The sequence below is a fragment of the Rhinoderma darwinii genome, chromosome 4, assembly GCF_050947455.1.
Source record: "Rhinoderma darwinii isolate aRhiDar2 chromosome 4, aRhiDar2.hap1, whole genome shotgun sequence".
NCBI lineage: Eukaryota > Metazoa > Chordata > Amphibia > Anura > Rhinodermatidae > Rhinoderma > Rhinoderma darwinii.
In genome coordinates this window covers 399,530,582-399,553,564 of record NC_134690.1, presented here as the reverse complement: position 1 = coordinate 399,553,564, position 22,983 = coordinate 399,530,582, and the positions used below count along the sequence as shown (strand labels likewise).

At 39.3% G+C, this 22,983-nt stretch overlaps 1 protein-coding gene across 1 annotated transcript in view; it reads right to left on the bottom strand.

Moving 5' to 3' along the window:
• The window catches only part of LOC142761435 (calpain-13-like), a 132,822-nt gene extending 112,352 nt beyond the window's left edge, over positions 1 to 20,470 (bottom strand). Inside the window, exon 1 of the mRNA XM_075864625.1 lies at positions 20,234 to 20,470. Within this exon, the coding sequence (XP_075720740.1) occupies positions 20,234 to 20,470 (237 nt within the window). The remainder of the gene's footprint in view (positions 1 to 20,233) is intronic.
• Between the last annotated feature and the right edge of the window lie 2,513 nt (positions 20,471 to 22,983).

The following is a 22,983-nucleotide window of genomic DNA, read 5'->3' as shown; positions in this document are numbered from 1 at the left end:
TGGCTCCTTTAAAGGTCTCCTCCTTATTATGTTCTGCATGCGGACACTCCCGGAATGTATGTCCAGGTCCTAAGCACAGGTTACAGATGACAGGTCCTGTACAATCATCCTTCACATGCCCAAACTGACCACATAGTGAGCACTTAATACGGGAACAGTTGAATGCCAGGTGTCTGCCCCCACATCTATGGCACAGTCGCGGTTGACCAGGGTAGTAACATACGCCTCTCTCCGAGCCCAGGTAGAAGGAGTGCGGCAGATGTCTGGTCACTCCATTCTCCTGAACCAGCTGGATCTTGACAGAATATCCTCCATTCCAGATCTCCTCCTCATCATAGATCTTTGTTGGCAGTCTCTTCACCTCACAATATCTGCTCAACCAGTGCTGCAAATCTGCCAGAGCTACCACCTCAGACTGGAACAGGACGGTGGCGGTGACTACCTGGGGTTTAGTCAGCTGGATGACATGTAGATGCTCCCACATCGCGTGCTCCTTTGTATCGTTATAAATACTCAAGAATAAGTCTAGACTATATTGCAGCTTGAAACTGATGTCATAATTCCTGCTGGAGGGAACGTGGATCAGAGCGAACACCTCAGAAGCTTTAAACTTCATAAACTCCTTCAACAAAACTTTCCCAATGTAGAGTCTGGAGGGGATGTTTTCCTCTGGTCCTGAGTACCTGATTCTGACCGTGTTCCTCCTCGGAGGTGTGGGGTTAGTCGGTCTTGTGACGCTGGAGAACAGTCTCCTGTACTGAGGTCTGTCAGCAGGTGGGTCAGGACTGGACCTCTCCTCAGCTGATTGTACTGCAGATCCTCCTGTATCTGCTCCTGATCGCTGTGTAACCTGCACTCCATTCACTGACACTGCGGACGGCTGAACCTCCAGAACAGGGTCTGCAATGTCCGCCTCAGCCTGTGCCGCTGGTTCATCCGATATCAGACTGTCAATCACCGCGCTGAGCGAGGTCTCACTTATAATATCAGGACATGAGGCACTTTCTTGCTCACTCCCAGGAGTGCCACTCGCATTCACTTCATCAGTACTGCACATAGAGTCTACTGCAGTTAACCCCTCGTCAGCTGGCACACATTTCTCTGCCGCTTTAGCAGCATTTTTGTTGACTGATTGCACAGACCCCACACATGATGGGAGTTGTGAACCTCCAGCCATTGCACACTCATATCTTCCAGGGTTTCCCTGTGCCACAATATTATACACAGTCTTATAGTCAGTGTCTTTTTTTGCAATGATATTTTTTCTCTTCACAGTTTGGGCTCTGGTCTCCCTTTTGTTCTCAATTGCCCAGTTCTTTATTTTGGGTACTGTGCATGATTCTTTCTGCAATCTCTCCTTCAATATCACCAGCTCACGTGTGCAAACATCCAGACACTCACATTTCATCAGCTTTGCCTTTGGATCAGTCTCTTGGTTAATTTCAGTTCTCAATTTGCGAACTTGCATTTCCATTTTAAAGATATTTTTCTTTGTCATTTTTGTGCACAATTTACCAACATCATGAGATTCAGTTGACTCACCAGCCACCATTTCCAGATCATCACCTCCACCATCTCCATGCTGCAGGCCAAACTCCAGACTCTGGGCTTTCCCAGGATCATCAGCCCAGGACCCCTCCCCTCCACCTGGGTCAGAAGCCATGCATAGTCCTAACAGGGAGCTCACAAGCACACGTCTATCCTCTCCTATGGACAAGAATATAACTACTATGATACTGCCCCCTATATACAAGAATATAACTACTATAATACTGCTCCTATATACAAGAATATAACTACTATAATACTGCCCCCTATATACAAGAATATAACTACTATAATACTGCCCCCTATATACAAGAATATAACTACTATAATACTGCCCCCTATGTACAAGAATAGAACTACTATAATACTGCCCCTATATACAAGAATATAACTACTATAATAATGCCTCCTATATACAAGAATATAACTACTATAATAATGCCTCCTATATACAAGAATATAACTACTATAATACTGCCCCTATATACAAGAATATAACTACCATAATACTGCCCCTATATACAAGAATATAACTACTATAATACTGCTCCTATATACAAGAATATAACTACTATAAGGGCATGACCACACATGGCGGAATTCCTCCGCAACTGTCCGCATCGATGCCGCACAGAATCTGCGTTGCAGATTCTGCAGCGGATCTGCACAAAATGTGCAGTACATTGATGCGGACTAGCTGCTGCAGACTGCGGGAAAAGTGCTTCCCTTCTCCCTATCAGTGCAGGATAGAGAGAAGGGACAGCACTTTCCCTAGTGAAAGGAAACGATTTTCATACTTACCGGCCGTTGTCTTGGTGACGCGTCCCTCTTTCGGCATCCAGCCCGACCTCCCTGGATGACGCGCCAGTCCATGTGACCGCTGCAGCCTGTGCTTTGCCTGTGATTGGCTGCAGCCGTCACTTACACTGAAACGTCATCCTGGGAGGCCGGACTGGAGACAGACGCAGGGAGTTCTCGGTAAGTATGAACTTATATGTTTTTTTACAGATACATGTATATTGGGATCGGTAGTCACTGTCCCGGGTGCAGAAACAGTTACTGCCGATCGCTTAACTCTTTCAGCACCCTGGACAGTGACTATTTACAGACGTCTCCTAGCAACGCTCCCGTCATTACGGGAGCCCCATTGACTTCCTCAGTCTGGCTGTAGACCTAGAAATACATAGGTCCAGCCAGAATGAAGAAATGTCAAGTTAAAAAAGCAAGACGTATCCGCAGCACACATGACATGTGCATGACAGCTGCGGACTTCATTGCGGAACTTTGAATCTCCATTGAAGTCAATGGAGAAATTCCGCCATGAGTCCGCCACTGCTCCGCAACAGACAGAGCATGCTGCGGACACCAAATTCCGCTCCGCAGCCTATGCTCCGCAGCGGAATTGTACGCATCGTGTAAACGAACACTGCTAATTTAAAGTGAAAGTCAATGGGGAAACGGCTCCGCTGCGGATTAACGCTGCGGAGTGTCCGCAGCGGAATTTAAGTGGAATTCCGCCATGTGTGAACCCGCCCTTATACTGCCTCCTATATACAAGAATATAACTACTATAATACTGCTCCTATATACAAGAATATAACTACTATTATACTGCTCCTATATACAAGAATATAACTACTATAATACTGTCCCTATATACAAAAATATAACTACTATAATACTGCTCCTATATACAAGAATATAACTACTATAATACTGCCCCCTATGTACAAGAATATAACTACTATAATACTGTTCCTATATACAAGAATATAACTACTATAATACTGCCCCCTATATACAAGAATATAACTACTATAATACTGCTCCTATATACAAGAATATAACTACTATAATACTGCCCCCTATATACAAGAATATAACTACTATAATACTGCCTCCTATATACAAGAATATAACTACTATAATACTGCTCCTATATACAAGAATATAACTACTATTATACTGCTCCTATATACAAGAATATAACTACTATAATACTGTCCCTATATACAAAAATATAACTACTATAATACTGCTCCTATATACAAGAATATAACTACTATAATACTGCCCCCTATGTACAAGAATATAACTACTATAATACTGTTCCTATATACAAGAATATAACTACTATAATACTGCCCCCTATATACAAGAATATAACTACTATAATACTGCTCCTATATACAAGAATATAACTACTATAATACTGCCCCCTATATACAAGAATATAACTACTATAATACTGCCTCCTATATACAAGAATATAACTACTATAATACTGCTCCTATATACAAGAATATAACTACTATAATACTCCCCTATATACAAGAATATAACTACTATAATACTGCTCCTATATACAAGAATATAACTACTATAATACTGCGCCTATATACAAGAATATAACTACTATAATACTGCCCCCTATATACAAGAATATAACTACTATTATACTGCTCCTATATACAAGAATATAACTACTATAATACTGCTCCTAAATACAAGAATATAACGACTATAATACTGCCCCCTATGTACAATAATATAGCTATTGTAATACTGCCCCTATATGCAAGACTATAACTTCTATAATACTGCCCCCTCTTTGGTCAGACCCCAGTATTTCTGTGATTCTCTAGTGGTGTCCGTGTACACAGGTACTTCTGTGGATCAGCATTGTCATGGCTCCTGCATGCAGCTTAATAGTTAATATCATTATACACAGCTCAGCGTAATAAACACTGAATGATTTTTCTTTTTCCTTTGGTCATTTCCTTGGCAGCAATAACCAAAGTGCATCTGTCAGGCTTTTTTCCCTTCACAGCAGAATTTGCACTTTAAGGTACACTGAGCGCCCTGTAAAGCGTTTGCATGTTTATCATTTGCATCAGAGCCCTGGGGATATGTCAGTAAAATGAAGTTGTGAAAAGATCAGACCAGAGTATCCGCTCCAGAACACATCTCTTTATTTCTCAAGGTCGTCTTATCCTTCATACTTTCAAATAGCCCCCCCCCCACGCTATATGTTGTACTGCTCCATTTACCAACGCAGTATAGCAAAAGCCACCATCTGTCGGGATGCTTAAATGTATTCTCAAATAGCAAAATCCATTACACTACATCCAAATAACTTCATACGGGTCGGCTTAGAAGACAACAGGAGATGCGTTCCATGTCCTGAAGGCATCTGACATCTTCAGGACCTTCTTATATAATATGGCCACATCACATGTCCGCCGGTCATTTACCGCACCATTAACCAACGAATCATTACAGCTAAATGTCACCCCTACTATATAGAAATGCAGCAGATGTAGCAGAGTTTAATCTTTAACGGTCTTGTAGCGCTGGGATCCTGGGTTTGAATCACGCTATGGGCAACATCTGCATGTAGTCTGTATGATCTCTACGTTTCCTTCCACACTCCCAAAAAAAAATCTACTAACAGGTTTATTGGCTTCCTATTAATGTGTCCCTAAAAGAGAACATGTCACTGGGTCATATAAGTTGAACTAGTTAACTGACCTCCCTGTCTCCCTGTTTCCAAAGCTGTTTTTCTTTTTTTTCTGAACCCCCCCGTTCCAGAGATATGACCCAGTGTTGTGTTGGTTGCGTTTATGCTAATTTGCTGTAGTTAGCCAACGGGGTGGAGCTAGCTTCCCTTACCTCTGATGCAGACCAATCAGTGCGAGGCAGCTTAAGAGTAGTTCCCGCCCTGTTGGCTAACTGCAGCAAAGTAGCATAGAGGGAGTCAAGATAACAGTGGGCCATATCTCTGGAACAGGGGGGTCCAGGAAAAAAAGAAAAACAGCGCTGGAATCAGAAAGACATTGCGATTCATGTCAGTAAATCAGTTCAATTTATATGACCTAGTGACAGATCCCCTTTAAGAACAGGAACTGACGAGAGTGATGACTATTTCTGTGCAGTGCTGCAAAATATGTTGGCAGAGCAATATAAATAAATGAGAACGCAATATATTAACCCCTTGGCGACATTCCATGAACTATTACGTTGCTGTCGCCAAGGGGATGTATAGAGCGCGCTCACAGGCTGAGCGCTCTCCATACTCGGCGGGTGACGGCTGTGTTATACAGCCGACACCTCACTGCCACGGGTGGAATCAAAGTTCTCTTTGATCAGCCGGTTACAATGGTTGTTATGGCATCCTAGGGGCCATCTTTGTACTCCTTAGGCTCTGTTCACATCTGCGTTGGGGTCCCGTTCTGGCGTTCCGTCTGAGGTTTCTGTCAGAACGGGACCCTAAGCAGACACAAACTGACATCGATGGAAACCAGAGGTGTCCTTTAATTTCAATGGTGACGGAGCCGGTGCCCGTGGTTTCTATTTGTCTCTTTTGTGCACCGGACCCGTCGACAAAAAAAACAAAGAAGTTATGGCTTTTGGAAGGTGGGGCGGATAAAACAAAAATGAAAAAACGCAAATTGGCCGTGTTTCCAAAGGGTTAATCTGATAGAATACCACTGCTCGACGATCAAGATATCATGGAGTGATGAATAAAAAACTCGGCTATATCCTTAGCAAGTTTATCGTTACGAGCAGGTATAACAGTTTTGTCTCATCTTGGAGTCTATAGTGGTCAAATTTGCAGAGTATTGCGGTAACCACCCTAAACCACTGGCAGTATAACTTTAGGATGCCACTTTCCCTGGCTCCGTTCGATCACATAATACGAGATGGTAAGCGATATAGAAGTATGATTGTGGTAATTCGCTCCACGGAGCCCCTCAGCTGGAGGTTCACCTCTGGACAGTGTTGTCTTGGTTAGGTACCAGACCATTAATTTGATGACCATTGGGCACTGCGATATTGCCGAACTGTTCAAAGAGTTGTCTCAAGACGACTATCCCTGTCCATATGAGTCTTTATGGTTAAATTAAGAAGACGCCAAAGACTGTCTTTCATGTCAAGACGCTGTCCCATGTCTTCAGGCCCTTCTTATAGAACATGGCTAAATGCAATATCGGAAAAGTCTACAGGCCCTTGGACATCATGGAGAAAGGTCTAGGTCTACTACTTAGGACCCCCTTCTATTAGCCAGAGCAGAAAGCAGGGACAGGACAAGCTGCTACGGCGCCCAAGACAGATAAAGCAAATTGCTCCCGATCCTTCCTAATACAAACAGCCCCATACAGTGTCAGCCACAGTGTACCCCTAAAATGCATCCAACATTAACCACAATGTCCTCAATTCTCAAACATAATTCCAGCCACAATGAACCCGTTTTGCTAGCCACAATGCCTCGCAGTGTCTGCCACAAATTCGCTCACAATGTCCCCCTATTTCCAGACACCATATGCACCCACTGTCAGACAGAATTCCCCTATAATTAGCCACAATGCCCCCTTTTGCCAGTCACTGTACCCACAGCACAAGTCACTATACCCCTCTGTTACTGGTCACAACGCCCAAGCGTCAACCACAATGCCTTTATATATTGGCAGTCGTGATGCCCCTAAACGTCAGCCACAAGTTCCTCTTTATGGGCAGCCACAATGACCCCATATGGAACTCCCCGGTCACAGTCTTCCCTGCTGTATTATTTATCCACCTCATCCCCGTTCCTTCAGAGCTGCGCTCCTCTTCTCTATGTGACCTATCCTGTGCTAGGGATCAGCCCTGGAGGAGAAACTCCCAGCAGGAGCGATCTGTAACAGACTACTTCTGCATGGTAGAGCTAAGCAGCGTATATGTAGTGCCGATCATCTCTGTATAGTCAGCACGTCCTAAATTCAGAAAGGATGATTATGCATTTATTGTTGCCATGCCCAATTGTGCCCCTCATCCCATCACTGCCTAATCCTTGTCCTGGCCCTGCTAGTAAAAATGGCTCCCGCTCTGGAGGACTTGGCACGACTTGTTGAGACGACCTCTTTAATGTTCTATAGTAGCAGCAAGGAGGTGAATTCATCCACCTGGTCCTATATAAATGAAACCATCTCCATACAACGCCACAGAATATGTTGCTGCTCTGTAGTAATAATACTAAATCAAGATGATGATGGAAACCGAGAAGCACAAGTTGAAGGTTCCTCCGTGGCGACTTCGGACCAAGGAGACCTCAGGGTCTTCCGTCCTCCATATCCCAGAAATTGTTAGCGTTTATGGCTGGAGAAAATTTATGTCTCTAGACTTAATATTTTACATACTGGCCTATCCTGCTGGACCTGGAACGTGCGACCCGAGCGCCCATAATAAATCTATGTATTTATATAATGAGAAAGCAGTCACCAATTAATTCTTTCTGAAGGTGACCCCTAGAAGGCTGAGCCGTGGGCTGCGCTGCTACCTGCTGTATCACCAATCTGCATGACTGTGTTTGAGGAGACGGAACCCGAACTGACATCTAATAAATATTTAAGAGCACATTAAACCTAAACTGCAAATATAAATATGGATACAGGAGGAATGGAGGGGAAAACAAACGCATCTGCCGGGAATAAGTGACACCTGCTTAACATTAAGAAGTTTTCTAAATATGAAAATTATAATAATCACAATTTATCATATATTAGTATATAGAGGAACTCAGGCAGATGAAATTCTCCTACAAACTTTATCATAGTATTACAGTAGTTATATTCTTGTATATAGGAGCAGTATTATAGTAGTTATATTCTTGTATATAGGGGGCAGTATTATAGTAGTTATATTCTTGTATATAGGAGCAGCATTATAGTAGTTATATTCTTGTATATAGGAGCAGTATTATAGTAGTTATATTCTTGTATATAGGAGCAGTATTATAGTAGTTATATTCTTGTATATAGGGGGCAGTATTATAGTAGTTATATTCTTGTATACAGGAGGCAGTATTATAGTAGTTATATTCTTGTATATAGGAGCAGTATTATAGTAGTTATATTATTGTATATAGGGGGCAGTATTATAGTAGTTATATTCTTGTATATAGGGGGCACTATTATAGTAGTTATATCCTTGTATATATAGGAGCAGTATTATAGTAGTTATATTCTTGTATATAGGAGCAGTATTATAGTAGTTATATTCTTGTATATAGGGGGCAGTATAATAGTAGTTATATTCTTGTATATAGGGAGCAGTATTATAGTAGTTATACTCTTGTATATAGGAGGCAGTATTATAGTCGTTATATTCTTGTATATAGGAGCAGTATTATAGTAGTTATATTCTTGTATATAGGAGCAGTATTATAGTAGTTATATTCTTGTATATAGGAGCAGTGTTGTAGTAGTTATATTCTTGTATATAGGAGCAGTGTTATAGTAGTTATATTCTTGTATATAGGAGCAGTATTATAGTAGTTATAGTCTTGTATATAGGGGACAGTATTATAATAGTAATATTCTTGTATATAGGGGCAGTGTTGTAGTAGTTATATTCTTGTATATAGGGGCAGTATTATAGTAGTTATATTCTTGTATATAGGGGCAGTATTATAGTAGTTATTTTCTTGTATATAGGGGGCAGTATTATAGTATTATAGTAGTTATAGTCTTGTATATAGGGGACAGCATTAATTTATCATATATTAGTATATAGAGGAACTCAGGCAGATGAAATTCTCCTACAAACTTTATCATAGTATTACAGTAGTTATATTCTTGTATATAGGGGGCAGTATTATAGTAGTTATATTCTTGTATATAGGAGCAGTGTTGTAGTAGTTATATTCTTGTATATAGGGGGCACTATTATAGTAGTTATATTCTTGTATATAGGAGCAGTATTATAGTAGTTATAGTCTTGTATATAGGGGACAGCATTATAGTAGTTATATTCTTGTATATAGGGACAGTATTATAGTAGTTATATTCTTGTATATAGGGGGCAGTATTATAGTAGTTATATTCTTGTACATAGGGGCAGTATTATAGTAGTTATATTCTTGTATATAGGGACAGTATTATAGTAGCTATATTCTTGTATATAGGGGCAGTATTATAGTAGTTATATTCTTGTATATAGGGACAGTATTATAGTAGTTATATTCTTGTATATAGGAGCAGTATTAAAGTAGTTATATTCTTATATATAGGAGCAGTATTATAGAAGTTATATTCTTGTATATAGGAGCAGTATTATAGTAGTTATATTCTTGTATATAGGAGCAGTGTTATAGTAGTTATATTCTTGTATATAGGGGGCAGTATTATAGTAGTTATATTCTTGTATATAGGGGGCAGTATTATAGTAGTTATACTCTTGTGTATAGGAGCAGTATTATAGTAGTTATATTCTTGTATATAGGGGCAGTATTATAATAGTATATTCTTGTATATAGGGGACAGTATTATAGTAGTTATATTCCTGTATATAGGGGCAGTATTATAGTAGTTATATTCTTGTATATAGGGGCAGTATTATAGTAGTTATATTCTTGTATATAGGGAGCAGTATTATAATAGTTATATTCTTGTATATAGGGGCAGTATTATAGTAGTTATATTCTTGTATATAGGGGGCAGTATTATAGTAATTATATTCTTGTATATAGGAGTAGTATTATAGTAGTTATATTCTTGTATATAGGGGCAGGTTTATAGTAGTTATATTCTTGTATATAGGAGGCAGTATTATAGTAGTTATATTCTTGTATATAGGAGCAGTATTATAGTAGTTATATTCTTGTATATAGGGGCAGTATTATAGTAGTTATATTCTTGTATATAGGGGGCAGTATTATAGTAGTTATATTCCTGTATATAGGGGCAGTATTATAGTAGTTATATTCTTGTATATAGGGAGCAGTATTATAGTAGTTATATTCTTGTATATAGGGGCAGTATTATTGTAGTTACATTCTTGTATATAGGAGCAGTATTATAGTAGTTATATTCTTGTATATAGGAGCAGTGTTATAGTAGTTATATTCTTGTATATAGGGGGCAGTATTATAGTAGTTATATTCTTCTATATAGGGGCAGTATTATAGTAGTTATATTCTTGTATATAGGGGGCAGTATTATAGTAGTTATATACTTGTATATAGGCAGCAGTATTATAGTAGTTATATTAATGTACATAGGAGCAGTATTATAGGAGTTTGTATGTTAAATGTGAAAATTACATACCTTGGAAAATACTGTTGGCGGACTATTTAAAAAAAAAATAGTATTATTGTATTACAGGGGCATAGTTGGGGGAAAGTTTTGAGCTGGCATGGCAAGTTCCACTGGTGCTGAGTGTCGGGGGTATATCAACAAACCACTATTTAGATACAGTACTAGGCCATTTATTTGAATGGCTGCCTCCGGTGAAGGAAAGTCCAGCTATAACATTATGCACTACTTAGACACCTCCTGAGCAGGTTCTTTCATGACTGTGCGGCTGTATTATTATTATGTGTCATTTTATTTGTGCATGAGTGAAAGTAATAACTTGGGCGAAAACCCAGGAACGGAATGAAAGTGCATTATAATGAGAGTGACTCATTACATAGTTATAGGGAAGTGTTATAGGAATGACGGTGTGACATGGTGTGTAAAGGGGGTTAATTATTGTGTAATGGTTCTGCAACATTATCATTTACTTTATGTTTTGATTCGTCATCATTTTCTGATTGTTTTTTTTTTTAAATATTGCTTTTCTTGTAAAATGTTTCCCCAGGGGGCAACCTTATTTGAGACACCTAATTACTTTCTGTATTAACTGTATATACAATACAACAGGGTGTGTTTGCTTTGCGGCAGCAGCAATGAATGAGAATTTAATTGACAAAGAAGTGTCATAGATTGTTAGTCTCCAGGAAGAGGAAGAGCACAACCCCCTCCCTTAATGACCAGGGAGTAACAGGGGCATAACCGTGCTATGTCTGTGTATATGTTATATAGTGTTACTGTCCTATCCTAATTTATCTAAAAAAAAAAGAAAAATCTTTTATATCCCCGGCCACATAAAATGATAATGAGATGACCTGCTGACCACATACCCTAATGCTAATGAAATGACATTGCTGACCCCATCCTCTATTTATAGTGAGATGACGGGTTGACGCTGTCCCGGTCTACACAGTAAAGCTGATCAGTAACTCCTGGAAACAGTAAGGCCACGGTCACACGTGGCAGAAATTTTCCGCAGCAAATGTTGGTGCAGATTTGGGGCAATTACGCAACGAATCTGCACCAACATTTTCATATTTGACAGGTAATTCAGACGTTGCAGAAAAGACAGCGGACTTGCCACAGATTTCAGTTTTTGCATTGCAAAGACTGAAATCCGAAGTGAGATTCCACTGCTTCTCCACAACATAATGCGCTTGCTGCTGAAGGAAAAATTCTGCACCGCAGCCGCACAGTTATTCTCCGCAACGTCTGAACTAAGTTTCCTAAAAATATATAGAAACAAATGTAAAAAACGGCCGCTGGAGAATTCCACTGCGGACTGTCCACAGTGGAATTCAACAGCAATTCCGCCACGTGTGAACGTGGCCTAAACATCAGCATCTTGTATAAATGCGAGTGGCCACTGTAAAAACTGAAGTATTTCAGGATTTATATTTGCATTGATAATCATAAAAGATAAAAAAATAAAAATAAAAAATGTTTATAATAAAAACTTACATTAATTTAAATAATATATGTCTTTTCACGGTGCTGCATTGTAATAAATAAACCGCGCCGGGAGCAGTTAAAGGGAGCAGAGCTGTTCAAACGGGTGAGATCGATATCAGTATTGATCTCGCCCTTTTAACGCTCAGATGCGGCGCTCAATAGCGAGTGCCGCATCTGAGTAGTTTTGGAGAGAGGGAGGGAGCTCCCTCTCTCACACCACCGGCACCCTGACTAAGATCGCAGGATGCCGGTGTCTTCTATGGGAGCTGGGGGCATCTCAGAAGTGTGGATTGGTGGGGGTCCGAGCACTGAGACCCCCACCAATCGCTAAAACGAAAAAACTGAAGCACTCGTGTGAGCGTTCTGCCGCTTAGTGTCTGTTCGTTTTTTTCCGGAAATAAATCGGTATCGGTGTACGGACTCAATGGAAAGTCTATGATACATTTATTTCCGGAAAAAGCCGAACAGACACGAAGCAGCTGAGCGCTCACCACAGACCTTCAGCTGCTTCGTTCTAACGATTGGTGGGAGTCTCAGTGCTCAGACCCCCACTAATCCAAACTTCTGACGTTTCACTATGACATGTTAGAAGTTTGTCAAACGTTTAGCTACACTTTAATAATAAAAAAATATGTGAAAAAAAATGAAAAAACACACTTTTTCCCAAATTACAAAATGCTTTATTATTATTATTATTTAAAAAAAAATAAACATTTAAAAGTTACACATATTTGGTATCGCCACGTCCGTAACAACCACCAACTATAAAGTCACTACATTATTTAACCCACTCGGTGAACGGCATAAAAATAAAATATACAACAATGCAAGAATTGCTGTTTTCTGTGAGTCCTGCCTTAAGAAAACTCTGATAGGAAGTGATCAAAAAGTTGCATGGACTCCAAAATGTTACCAATAAAAAGTACAAGTCATCCCGCAAAAAAAAAGTCCTCATACAGCTGCATCGGCGGAAAAATAAAAGTTATGCCTCTTCAAATATGGAGACAAAAAAACAAATTTGTTTTTTAAAGAAAAGTGGTTTTTACTGAGTAAAAGTAGTAAAACATAAAAAATCTATATCAATTTTGTATCGCTACAATTGTAATGACCTGCTGAATACAATTATTTTGTTATTTATACCACACGGTAAACGGTGTAAATTTAGGACGCAAAAAAGTGGCAAAATTGCTGTTTTTTTTCTATTACCCCCAAAAAAAGTTAAATAAAAGTTAATCAATAAATGATATGTACTCTAAAATGGTGCTATTAAAAAATACAACTTGTCCTGCAAAAAAAACAAGCCCTTATACAGCTATGTCGATGCAAAAATAAAAAAGTTATAGCTCCTCGAATGAGACGATGGAAAAACTTTAAAAAAAAAAGCTTGGTCATTAGGGCCTAAAATAGACTGGTCACTAAGGGGTTAAAGAAGTATTAGACTTTATACTGTCCGCTAAGAATCTCCCTCCCTCCCCTGCCCTACAGTAAAGTCATTAACAGAAGATTTATTTTTTTAACGTTCTAATTAGAATGTAATTATTTGTTACCATTTGCTCTGGTGCAGTTTCTTATCGCCAGCTGATCGTTATCAAGAAGTCGTGTTTGACTAATGACGCAGGAACGCTACTTATGTACGTGAATGAGCGAATCTGCTTGTAAACCAAATGTTCTATCACGAAAGGGAAAAATATAGTAACCACTTCTGACATCGAAATAACGAGTCAAACATGACGGAATGATACTGACTGCTCTCTACCTCTTCCGCCATACAATATATTTACCATTCATTTCTATTGGATTTTAGAAACATAGAATTTTGGGCCAATTTACAGTGTTGAATAATTCTATAATATATCTAATAAGTCTTCATTTTTCTCCATATCACCCGCATAGACATGGGGGTAATTTCAAATTTGTCTGCCTGTAGCCACCACTAGGGGGAGCTTAAGAGCTTACTGCATACAGTTTATACACTGAATTCAATAAGATCACAGTATGCAGTGAGCTCCCCCTAGTGGTATCTGCAGAAAGTCTATATTTTATCATTTACCTCTATGTCTATGCAGGGGATTTGGAGCTCTGTTTTAGGAAAATGAAGACCAAAATAGTTATTCTGATGCTTAAGGGGACTAAAAAAACACATATATATGTCCATTCTCAGTGAAAAAAAATTATTCTGCCATGTTTGATATCTAAAGGGATAATTATTATTGTCCACTAGAATCAAGATAAGCGGCGCCAGAGTTATCCAGCCGCTGATCACTTTATAGATTTTAATGTTCTCATTTTAAATCCTTTTCTCACTTTCCAGGAATCACTTCTAGGAATCTGAATGATCATCTTTTTTTCACTGTGTAAACAAATACTAGTGTTTTCTGGGTTTCAGGGGGGGGGGGGGGGTCAATCAGATGACCCTGCCCCCTTATATTAGCCATCCATAGGGCACATTATAAGGAGTTGTGTAAACCGGACTTTACTGTAAGTCTACGACCAGCTGGTGCCTGTATACAAACAGTAACGGGAAACCACTACTAATATATAAAAAGCAAGTAAGAGGTTACCAAAAGTAATCATGGGCATAAGTAATTATAGATGTATGTGGCAAGAAAGCAAAAAAAAAAAAATAAGTAGCTGAGCTCTGGACCTGTGATATGACTTGTGTGTGTGCAAAGTATTAAATGACTGTGGCTCATTGTGAAGATATTATAATAGTACTGTACTTAGATAACTGCATAGATCATATTACAGGACTATGGACTGAAGAGAAACACCTGCACAAACTCTTTTGTCTACAGGAAAATAAGGCTGGTTAAATTCCAGATCATCTTTCTACCCATGAAAACCGGTTACATACTGTATTAAAGGGGTCCTCCAATTTGAAAAATCTTTTTTGTAAGAAGGGAGCCCTGATGATAAACTACTTACAAGGTGTTACAAGGTGGGACCCCCAGCGATCGGCTTGGAATCCTAACATCAAGTGTTGTATTTCTCTGCAGCTCCACCACAGGAGAAATTAAGTATTACACGGTTTAAATTTAAATCAATGGGCTATTGTATTGCAGAGACATACTGGGTCTTCCATAGTGAGTGACACTCTTTGTAGAAGCTTTCTACTCTGGTTATTAAATCAGTATATCTGGAATGAGGAAGGAATTGGAATAGCAATCATAAGCCAGAACTTCTCATCAACATCAGTGTTTGACCTGACAAAAGCTCTTCTGGATGAATGGGCAAAAAAATCCCACAAACTCCAGAATCTTGTGGAAAGCCTTCGCAGAAAAGGTGAAGCTGTTATGGCTGCAAAATAGGCTCAAATGTATATAACCCCCATGTTTGGGAGTGGGACGTCCAAGAAGCTCATCTAGGTGTGATGGTTAGGGGTCCAATTACTTTTAGCCAGAGGGTATATAATAAAACTGATTGAATGTTCCTTTAATGAAAACTTCCCATGTGGAAATAATATATAAGTATATAAGGATATTTCAATGACACTGCAGGCTACACTATTTCTAGACAATGGATATTTTAAAGAAGTTGTCCCATCAGGACAACCCCTGTCTATATCCCCATTCGGGCATATGGACTTGATAGGGGGATGTCCCATACCAGGGCCAACCACTAAGCACCATTTAATGGGCCACAGGTTATACTAATTTCCCCAGTAATGGTCACTACATGGGAAACCAGCAGCAGATGATGTATTTTCACTATACATCTCGTGGGAATATTTGATCGCTCCCTTGGGGCACACCTAGTACATACACATTGGTATAGGTGGTGGACTGGTGTTGGCGTACAGTCTTGGCCTTCTCTTTGTCCAACTTTTAATATGATCCCAGAACGAGCCCTTTGTCAACATGGAGCAGATTAGTCAAAGTAAAGAACTTCTAGAATGTTTTTTAATCTGGTTTTTATTTGTTATGTGAACAGTTTAACGGCTCAAATGGAAAGACCGGGTCATGTAAAAGGCAATATCATTGGGTCAATTCTTATATAAAAATCTCAACTAAAATTGTCACCAAGGACGGTGGGGATAGGGGATAATCTCTTATGTCGAATACCGTTTAATGTGATGCAGGAATGGCGTGATGGGGAACTTGTAGTGTAGATTTAGGATTTTTTATGGGCGGGCTGTTTAATAAGTTCGACCTCTAAATCAAACACACAAAAAGTCTTGAGCCTAAGTGGTATCGTATCTGATCTAGTTCACGGTGTCTGCTCTTTGTCTTTGCTTCCTCTTGACTTGTCATCCAAACCATGTCCATCCTGTCTCCGTTCATAACCTGCCTGTTACTTTTGGGTGAGGCGGCTCAAAAAATTGTAGTGGGACTCCATGAAAGCAAGAATCCAGTAACATGTTGACCATGTGGACACTGTTTTCGGTCTTCTTTTTTCCCTACCACGTTGCATGCTGTTTAGAGTACATGGTTGGACACCATCACAGTTGGTCCCCTCTTTACCCCACCCTTGGCTCAACACGAGTAAAGCATGTTTACTCAGATAGTCATAAGAACCCCAAGCCAAGTGGGTCATGGCACCTGCCCAGGTGTTGATGCCATCCCTGGTTACATCCTAGAGTTCAGCCTTCATATTTCATCTTTAGGAACCTGTCTTGGTAACAATATATGCTCCAGTTTTTTAGAGCAGCTACTATATACTTTGTTTGGCCAACTTTTTCCCATCCCCCTACATTGTAGTGTCCGACATTGTACTTTCCGTTGAGATCCTTCTTGGTTGCTCGTCCGTTTTCCAGTACCAGTCTAACAACCCTCCATTTATCCAATAGCCAATTACCAGCACAGACATTGCATTCAGTTTTATATCTTATGCTGCACCCTCTGATAACTTTAACAGCTGCTGCTAAACTAATTCAGCGTTTTTTTCTTACGCTCTTATCACAGCTTTACCTATCATTATCCCACGTTCATAACATGTTTACAATGTGGGTTAGGCCAGCTGCCAGTATTATTGGGCAGCACAATGTTGGAAGCCGAGATTTCAGATATTGCCGAGAGAAGACTACTATGTAATTGGATCACTGCCTACTAAAAAAAGTAGGTCCAATGAAACCTACTGGGAGATTACAATGGAACATTTCGTTTTTACTGGAGATTCTTTCTAAGAATTGTGTTGCATTATTACAATGTAACAAAAATTTTGATTTTTAAAAAATGAATGAAGCAATTGGACTAATATGTGAGATAAAAAGAAGAGTATTATAACAATCAGTATATAGGTGAAAATATAATATTCCACTATTCCTCAGGAAATATTTCTGCATTGTCTTCCGTAATTATAGGGATGTCTTCATACAATGTATTTAGGATGATTCCTGCCTCCCTACAAAAACAGGAACCTCCAGTCAAAATCCCTTAAAGGATTCTATCGCCAGAAAATGACCTATTGTATACATTAAGTCCAGAAAAAAATGGTAGGCCAAAAAGCACTACTTCATCACAAATTAAGACGTCCTCAATAGGTAATGCGTAAATACATTTTATTACATTTGATGGAGTGACACGTTTCGACACCGAACTGGCGTCTTCATCAGACCGTATGCATCTCTTGTATACATGAAATTTTTATGTAAAATGTTTTGAAATCTTGCACTTTTTACACATTAACGCCCTCACAATGGAATGACACTTTCTTTCACTTTTTGTTGTGTGCAGTTGGGGCAGGGGCAGTATTTATTTATCATTAGACGGCAGGATTACAGTAAAAGGAAACACCTCTATTATAAAACTGGAGGCAGATAACAATAGATCACCCCATTGATGGAGACAGCTCTCCTCCTCTCTCCTCCCTCTCCCTGCACGGTGACCTCTGCCCAATCCACAGAGCATGCCCACTACAGTCTCCGATACAAGTCAATTTCTTAAGTCCAGGTGCCGGCTATGAAGCAAAAAAACTGCTGTTGCAGCAGCTCAGGATAGATGGCCGCCCCCATATTCATGTAAAGAAATTACAACACAAAAATATACAGAAATGAAAAAGATACGTGTATGCAGTGCAGGCTTGTTTGGTTTCATAGGGGGTCATGTAAATAAAAATTGGTGTTACTGCACAGGATTATAAATGTGTCTTATATCAAAGGACAGGGACTCAATATAATGTGCTGCCAGAATAAACCAATTCTGCCATGATTTTGCTTAGGATAACCATTGTTTTATGATTTCTTGTTGATTACACCAAAGAGGGTCATGCCCTGTCCCTTCAGGACCAGCACTGGGCATAACACAGTGTATCAATTTATCCTGGATGGTTCCATTAAAAAAAAAAAAAAAGAAACAAAGTATGCTATCCCTATCTCATCATCCTCCTATCCTATTCTGTCTCATATGGCAACCAAAACGGTGAGTAATATGCGGTATATAGAACTCCTCTATAGGTGTCCCTGCAGGGCTGCTGTGCAAAAAACAGTGTGTGGGCCCAGATAGACTACTTTTGTGACTGTATTTGCCAATGACTGAGCAGCTCTGTGATAGGCTGACTAGGATGATGTGTAGTCTATGATAGACACATGGTGAGTGTTTTTTTAAAATAAACCCTGTGGCCAGACTGGGCCCACTTCCACATTGTGGACCCCTGTGCAGCTAAACAGAATTTTCATACCAGTGTCCTAGGAGATCAGCCATTTTCCTTTTTTTCCCACAAACCGAAGATCAGACCTCTCTCGAGCTGTAAGACAACTGTCTGCAGCATGAACCCTCCACCGCTGCTCTGTCTGCCACAGGACATTAGACAGCCAAGCAATGCCCCCTTATCAAGCCCCACCCCAACCAGCCTTCTGCAAGTCAAAAATAGGAGAAATCTAGATCTCTTGCTGTTGGATAGATCATTACTACATAAAGCACGATGTTCGACAATTAAAACCATTACTTGGTCAGATTATGCAGCAATTACATTGTCATTGGATGAAACTTTTAATAACGCCTCTACTTCTCTCTGGAGAATAAATGTCTATCACCCACACAACTAAATGCAGAGATTGAACAGACCCTCAAAAAATGTTTTTCCTATTTAACAAAGATTCGGTTTCTAACATGTTCACTTTTTGGATCGCTCATAAGGCGGTTACCAGAGGCAAACCTATACTATTAATAGTTAGAAACAAGGGAAGAAACAACAAATGACCTCACTTCTAAAATAAAAAATCTGGAACGAAAAAACAAGATGAGCATCTGAGGTTTCTAAAGGCCTTTTTACACCGGCCGATAAGCAGCCGATGCAGTGAGCGCCGATCAACGAGACATCGTTAATTGGCGCTTGTTTGCTCCTGTCACAAGGAGCTGTGGATGGGGACGAGCGGTCGTTACTGCGATCGCTCGCCCCATACATTATCATCATGTCAGCAGCGCGTCTTCCGTCTTCTTTTGTAAAACAATACGATCAGCAGATGAACGAGCGTTTGATCCTTCATCTGCTGATCGCTGCCCTGTTTATACAGGGCAATTATCGGCAACGATAACACAGCCTTACTGCAAATTGTCTGAATTCTTACACTTAACATGCCGATAGATATTTATTATATTCCTTTTATATATTATTATGTCTATATTCTATTTATTTATCTGTATAAGTTCTGCGAATACATAAGGTATTTCAAAATTTTTTTTCTAATCCAGACTACTCCTTTAAAGCGGTTTTCCCATCTCCTGAAGTGATGGCATAATGCTAAGATATCCCACTGCCAGGACCCCCACGATCCTGAGAATAAAGGGGCTACAGGGCTCCTCCTGAATGAGGTTATGCTGCAGTACTCTGTACAGCTGGTAGCCGGGAGCGTCTTCTCTGTGTATGGAAAAGTTTGAAGGTGATTCAGATCTAAAGCGAGCCCAGAGGTTGGACTCCACCGATCAGAAAATGTTATATATATATATATATATATATATATATATATATATATATATATATATATATATATATATACATATATATATTTTGTTTTATATTTGAGTCGGGGAAAGCTGGGTGATAACCACTGTCGGAGCTGTGATTACGGTCATGTCGGCTATTACACATAAGGTCATATGCATGATTTGTTTTTTTTTATTGTGTCAGGTACTAATAATGATTATAATAATAATGTACTTTTTTAAAACATTTTTTTATTAACTTACGGTTGGTCTCTTCCATTTGATGCTCAACAGTTTATCCTGCGATAGTAAATTTTGTCCGATAGAATACAGGTTAGCCGGGAACACGTCATCCTCAAAAAGCTGCTTTCTATTGATACACAGGTCCCGTATGCTGTTAAAATCTTGTCCTTTGAACTTTTTGGGGTTCTCTACAGTCCCAATTTTTCTTTGGGACTGCTGCCCCTCTGCCACTTTCTGATACACTCCAGGGATTGGCATTATGGTTCAACGCTATTCAGAGAAAGAGAAAGGATACATAATATGATACAAGCAGCAATGTAAAAAAAAAAACCACAAAGAAACGTCATCAATGTAACTGAACTTTAGAGGATTTTAATACATGAGCAAAAATTTGATTTGCAAATCAGTCAGGGCACCATAAAGGTATCCACATCCTACTGCTAATTCTAGTAAATTTGTTTAGAAAAAAAAAATTGTTTCTAATTTGAATTAGTTTATTTCAGAGGTTCCAGGAATAAACAAGGCAGCCAAAATAGACAGCAGTTAAATAAGGGCTTATGAGCTGTTTCCTATGCAATCTCTATAGTGCAGTCACTTTCCAAGCCTGTAGTTCGGAATATTTGAACTGACCTTCAAGTAGTTTAAGTAGTTGGTTACTACCGTTACTTGGATTAGACCTTGTGCATTGGTTACATTTACTACTTGCTGATGGTCCCTATTCTCAGTAAAAAAGAAAATAAAAAGGATTTTTTTGCCGTCAGCTCCAGAAAAAAAGACATTTATGTCAGGCATGTCGAAATTAAAGCCATCAATGCTAAAGTTCCCTGTGAACCCCTTTAATCCCTTAAGGTTGTGGCCTATTTGGACCGCCAAGATGCAGCAATTTTTTTATTTTTATCATCAACCCTTTCCGAGAGCCATAAACTTTTCATTTTTCACTGACATAGTCATATGAGGGCTTTTTTTTTTATTTATTTTTTTTGCTTTGTATCTTTTAATGGCTCCATTTATTGTATTGAGCAACTTTTATACATTTTTTGGGAGGGAATGAAAAAAACAACAATAATTCAGTCATTGTTGTTTGGAATTTGTTGTATGCCATTCACCGTGCGTTATAAATCACATATTATTTATATTCTGTGGGTTGGTAGGATTATGTAAATACCATATTTGCATAGCTTTTTAATGTTTTACTATTTCTGCGCAATAAAAACACTTTATTTAAAATAATTTGTATTGTGTCATCATAACTGTTTTTATTTTTCCATCGACGTAGCTTTATGTCAGCTTGATTTCCGCAGGGTGAGTTATAGTTTTCATTGGCACCATTTTGGGGTACATAAAATTTATTAATTAGCGTTTATTTATTTTTCAGGGGCACTCAAAATAGGCTGACATCACTTTTCAGCTTTGCAGTGTAGACTTAGACAAGGTCAACAGAGTAATCTCCTTATCTCCTTCTCATAAAAGGTCATGGTCAACAGAGTCATCTTATTATCATTAGTTACATAGTTGATACAGTTGAAAAAAGACACTGGTCTATCAAGTACAACCTATAATCTTACCAGGTTAATCCAGAGGAAGGCAAATATCCTATGAGACAGATGCCAATTGCCCCATATAGGAGGACAATTATTTCCAGACTCTAATTATGGCAATCAGAATAAATCCCTGAATCAACATCCTATCTTCAAAAATCTAACACTGATAATTTGTAATATTATAACTTTTAAGAAAAGCAAAAAAAACAAACCATCACAACATCTTGTGGCAGCGAGTTGCATAGTCTGACAGTAGAGGTTCCATAGTGTGACTGCTCTTACAGTAGAGAGTTCCATAGTGTGATTGCTCTTACAGTAGGGGTTCCATAGTGTGATTGCTCTTACAGTAGAGAGTTTCATAGTGTGACTGCTCTTACAGTAGCGTTCCATAGTGTGACTGCTCTTACAGTAGGGAGTTCCATAGTGTGACTGCTCTTACAGTAGAGAGTTCCATAGTGTGACTGCTCTTACAGTAGAGGGTTCCATAGTGTGACTGCTCTTACAGTAGAGTTCCATAGTGTGACTGCTCTTACAGTAGAGAGTTCCATAGTGTGACTGCTCTTACAGTAGAGAGGTCCATAGTGTGACTGCTCTTACAGTAGAGAGTTCCATAGTGTGACTGCTCTTACAGTAGAGGGTTCCATAGTGTGACTAATCTTACAGTGGAGATTCCATAGTGTGACTAGTCTTACAGTAGAGGTTCCATAGTGTGACTGCTCTTACAGTAGAGGGTTCCATAGTGTGACTGATCTTACAGTAGAGGCTCCATAATGTGACTACTCTTACAGTAGAGGGTTCCATAGTGTGACTGATCTTACAGTAGAGATTCGATAATGTGACTACTCTTACAGTAGAGGTTCCATAGTGTGACTGCTATTACAGTAGAGGTTCCATAGTGTGACTGCTCTTACAGTAGAGGGTTCCATAGTGTGACTGATCTTACTGTAGAGGTTCCATAATGTGACTGATCTTACAGTAGAGGTTCCATAGTGTGACTGCTCTTACAGTAGAGGGTTCCATAGTGTGACTGATCTTACAGTAGAGGTTCCATAATGTGACTGATCTTACAGTAGAGGTTCCATAGTGTGACTGCTCTTACAGTAGAGGGTTCCATAGTGTGACTGCTCTTACAGTAGAGGTTCCATAGTGTGACTGCTCTTACAGTAGAGGTTCCATAGTATAACTGCTCTTACAGTAGAGTTCCATAGTGTGACTGCTCTTACAGTAGAG